This window comes from Pangasianodon hypophthalmus, chromosome 13 (assembly GCF_027358585.1).
Source record: "Pangasianodon hypophthalmus isolate fPanHyp1 chromosome 13, fPanHyp1.pri, whole genome shotgun sequence".
Classification (NCBI taxonomy): domain Eukaryota; kingdom Metazoa; phylum Chordata; class Actinopteri; order Siluriformes; family Pangasiidae; genus Pangasianodon; species Pangasianodon hypophthalmus.
The window spans coordinates 295,954-300,448 of NC_069722.1; the positions used below are offsets into that span (position 1 = coordinate 295,954).

At 40.1% G+C, this 4,495-nt stretch overlaps 1 protein-coding gene across 1 annotated transcript in view; it reads right to left on the minus strand.

Annotated features, from left to right (window-relative positions):
- The window catches only part of prmt1 (protein arginine methyltransferase 1), a 6,815-nt gene extending 5,699 nt beyond the window's left edge, over positions 1-1,116 (minus strand). Inside the window, exons 1-2 of the mRNA XM_053239169.1 lie at positions 985-1,116; positions 1-70 (exon numbers count right to left, since the gene is read on the minus strand). The exon at positions 1-70 is cut by the window's left edge and continues 26 nt beyond it. Of these exons, the coding sequence (XP_053095144.1) occupies positions 1-70; positions 985-1,011 (97 nt within the window). The 5' untranslated portion in view covers positions 1,012-1,116. The remainder of the gene's footprint in view (positions 71-984) is intronic.
- Positions 1,117-4,495: the final 3,379 nt, after the last annotated feature.

Sequence of the window (4,495 nt, forward strand, 5' to 3'; positions counted from 1 at the left end):
AGTCGAAGTAGTAGTCCTTGGACGTCATGTCCTCAGCAGCGGGCTTCTCTGAGCTCTCTCCCTGCGACACCTCCAGAGCAAAGACAAGAAAACATTCACACATTAAACACACACATTTATACAACCTAACGAAGGAAGAATAAAAAGCCATTAAAGTGAAGAACTCCTGAAGAAGCTCTCCATCCTCCGGCTGTGTGCCATGTGACCAGCTTTAGCCTGTAGCTCAGACTAGCTATTAGCCATCATGCTAACAACGTGGAGCTACTAGAGAACCACTCTACGGCTCTAAAGTGCTGGAGTCGCATTCACACTGACGCGCGGATCTTATCCGGATCATCTACACTCATGGAGATTATAATCTTTAAAGCTAGCTAGCATTAAGAAAAAAAAATCCCATGCGTTTTACTTTTCATTCCCACCCGTTCTTGGATAAACCCCGCCTCCACGCGTTGTGATAGGCTGCTAGAGTGGATACCGCCTGCACTAGCCAATTACACCATGGATGGCTGTAGCGACTAGCCAATCATCGCAAAGAGGCGGGGTTTGTCGTAACACGGGTAGTCTTTAAAGGAACTTAATCCCATGCGGTGTGTGCACGAGCCAATTATTCTCTGTTAGCTAGCTAACTAGCTAGTGTGATTCAGCGAGAAATTTAAACACGGATCAAACTGAAGGATTATCTTTATCGAAATGTTAAATAAACACCACTGTAGAAGGAAACGCGGTATTTTTTAGCGAAGCCGTCCCGCTGAAAGATTGTGCCGTTAGCAGTTAGCGGATTTTCTGAGGTAAATTAGCGTTAGCTTAGCTGCTTAAAATGGATGATGCGCAGCACGCAGTTAGCATGAGGGCTAAAACGCGCGCGAGAGAGATCGCAGTAACGGAAATCTGAAGCGAAACGTAAAGCTAAACGCGCTGCCGAGTGTGTGTGTGGCGCAGCGGCGTCACCGGGCCGCGCTTTGTGTCGCCGCAGCCGCCGCTCACCTCCATCCTGTCCGCCGTCTCCGCCATTTCGCTGCTGAATGGCTTCAGTCCCTCAGCGCGCGCGCCCACACAACATAAACCCGTCTCCTCTCCCTCCCGCCTCTGCACTGCCGCGCTCTGATTGGCCCGCCGCCGTGTGGCTCCACCTCCACTGCCCCGCCCCTTTCCTTTAAACTCGACTCCTGATTGGTTGAACGGGAGAGTAGTGTTTTCTCCTGTTTAAATGTGAGCGTCACTCTTTATTTATTTCATATTTTTAAATATGATTTTATTCCTATTGCTTATGAAACGTAAAAATAATATAATTTAATATAATTTAATGTGGCATGTAGCTTAAAGAAATCACAAAAGTCTTTATATTTGTTCTTTACACACATCAGAAGGAATAATCTGTACAAAATTATTTCTTATAATTTATGAAATATTAAAATCTTTTAAAATATATTATTAATTCAATTCAATTCAATTTTATTTGTATAGCGCTTTTAACAATGGACATTGTCACAAAGCAGCTTTACAGAAATAAATGGATTCACAAAAATATATTGTAAATATTTAAATTTATCACTGTGAATTTATCCCTAATGAGCAAGCCAGTGGCGACGGTGGCAAGGAAAAACTCCCCGAGATGATATGAGGAAGAAACCTTGAGAGGAACCAGGCTCAAAAGGGAACCCATCCTCATCTGGGTGCAACGGATAGTGCAATTATAAATAAATCCCTTCTATTGTGTACTATATGGACAAATAGTGCAATTGTGCAACCAATAAATTCATCACAGTATTTGCAAGAGGTCCGGCTGGTTAAAATCTATCCACTGTCCACTGATGGAGTCCTGAGTACGAAGCTGCTCGTGGCAACTGCAGCCCCAAAGCCACTACAGCAGTCGCAGTCCCAAGCCATTACAGTACAGCTCCCCATATGTGATCCCCAAGCAGCACCATCTCCACAGCCCCCAGGTGGCACTATCCCCAGCAATCCAAACAGTTCTTCAGGCAGTCCATATGGGGCCACCCCCAGCAGCAGCGAGCAACTCAACCGATGAGAACTCCAACCAGAAGTAGGGCATCAGGATGGGTCAGGCAGCGAGGAGGAGCAGAAGGGGTCAGGATCACTGGCATCACTGGCATCTCAGAAGTAGCATGTGTAGCTCGACAGAGAGTGAGAGAGAGAGAGAGATGGAGAGAAAGGAAGAGATTGTTAGGTGAGCTTTTGTCCTCTAATGGTTAAGCACGATGTACTTTGCGTGCAGAGTGCAAGCAGGGACTCCGGCAAGACTAGCTATGACAGCATAACTGAAAGGGAGAGCCAGAAGCTAACACAGACATGAGGGCACCCTGGGACATAAAGCAGCAGCCACTCCACCGTCGACAAACCTGAGTGAACGTGTGAGAGTGGGGGGGCGACAGCATCCAAACATCCCATTTCACCACAACACTCTATGCCTTTTAATATCTTATTAAAATATTTAATAATCCTAATAATGCATAGTTTTAAAGATTTAATTGCACTTAAATTCAATAATCCTCAAAATGTTTTTTTTAAATCCCTGTGACAAAATATGGATTTAATGTGAACCAGCGTGTGAAATGATCAATAATTAAACTTTTCTTTTCCTAAACTTTTTTTTCCTTAATATTGTGGAAGAATTAAAGTGAGGAATAAATCGCTTGCATGCGTGCTGTTATGTTTAATATTGTGGAGCATCAGTGAAGTGAGTCAGTTCCTGTAGTCGCTTACGTTACAGCAGCTATAAACACTCGTTCCCTCACCAGCCTCTTTATTCTCTCTCTTCATCATGTTACTGAGAAACTGCGTAAACTCCTCTGTCCTGAAGATGTCGGAAAACTTACAGTTCCAGCTTTACCTCTGACTGTTACAAAGCACTGACACTGGAGACTCCTTCCATACATGTTACATAAACATCTCCTTACTTTCAGAAAACTTCACCATATCAATGTTTTATAAATCTGTTTATTATCAGCTGTGAATGAGCTGTTACTATGGATACGATAACGTGTTAGTTATAACGAGCGCATTAATTATAAATAAAGCTGCACTACTGTCAGAGCTGCTGTTATAGAGAATTAATCAACATCTACTGACCAATCACAATCCAGAAATCAGCAGCACTGGGGAGTAAAGGAAAATATCCAGAACTGTCACAGCTAATAATCAGAATCAAATTAAGCACAGGTGCTCGCTGTATTTGGTTTAAATGTGATTTATTAAATAAAATAAACAAATCTTTTAATAAATCTGTGTCTCTTGTTGCCTGTTATTATAGATTTAACTGAGGAAGTGAGCGAGAAAACTCCAAATTATTGCTCATTATTTCCTTCTTCATCTCTAGAAGCTGTCTGGAGTTGAACTTTTCGCTTCTCAGTATTTGGTCACTTTTAGAAAAATGGGTTCTTTAAGGATTTATTGGATAATTAGGACGTTTTATGTTCCTAAAGAGAACCGGAATGCTTTCTGATCTTTGAGAGTGTTTTATTCCTCTTACACCACAGCAGATAAAAGATATATGTTTTGATGTGATCCTAATGTTTGTAAGAGTGTAGAGTTAAAAGAACAGTGTGTGATGTTGAGAAACATTTCAGGAAAACAGAAAGAACGTTTTTTAAAGTGGTGAGAAATGTGTTAATTTGAAAAGGAAAGAAAAGAAAAGCAGGAATGAAGCTCATGTGAAAATCAGCTGAGATTCAGGACTCAGATTAAATCTTAAACACTTTACAGTATAGTATTGGACACCAGGGAGACTTCATATGTTAGGTTTAATGCAAAGTAATCAATGTTGGAAATGTAATTGATCTACTGGCACTTTTCTACACTTAATGTGAGATTGTCATTTGGTGTCATTTGGTGTCATTTGGTGGACTTATGACTTCTAATGCATCTTATGAGTGAATGCTGGCAAAGCTCCAGGACTCCACCTACGCTTTCAGTCAGAGATGGAGTAGTTTTTTATATTATCTGGAGGTTTGTCTTACTGTCATTTTGGTTGTTCGTTTTATTATATTGTTATTTTTATTATTGCTTTTATTAATTTTTATTATTATTATCTTTAAATATTGATTTTTTGTAGTTGTTGTATTTGTGTATTCTATGTTTTGTGGGTAAAACACGTTTAAAATAAAAAGCTGAATGACAAAATAAATAAAACTTTACAGCGTGTATATGAGCAGTAATGATCAGCTTTAGTACGCTTCTGACTGAGACAGTCTCCTCTACACTTACATAACTTCCTTTCACAGCATTAGTGTAAATGTGAGAAAAAAGACTTTGTATTTATGATATCGAGGTTGTTTGGCTGTTAATCTGTTAATCTGTGCTTACAGCGGAAGTGAAGCTGTAGATCTTATAATAAAAAAAAGCATAAAATGAAGAAATTATTTTCTCCAGCAGTATTGAGAGTCACCGTTTCTCTAAAGTGTCTCTTTCCTATGAACATTACAAACATAATCTTAGAAACACTTTAAGAAAAAACTGCACTTTAATCTTGTTATCA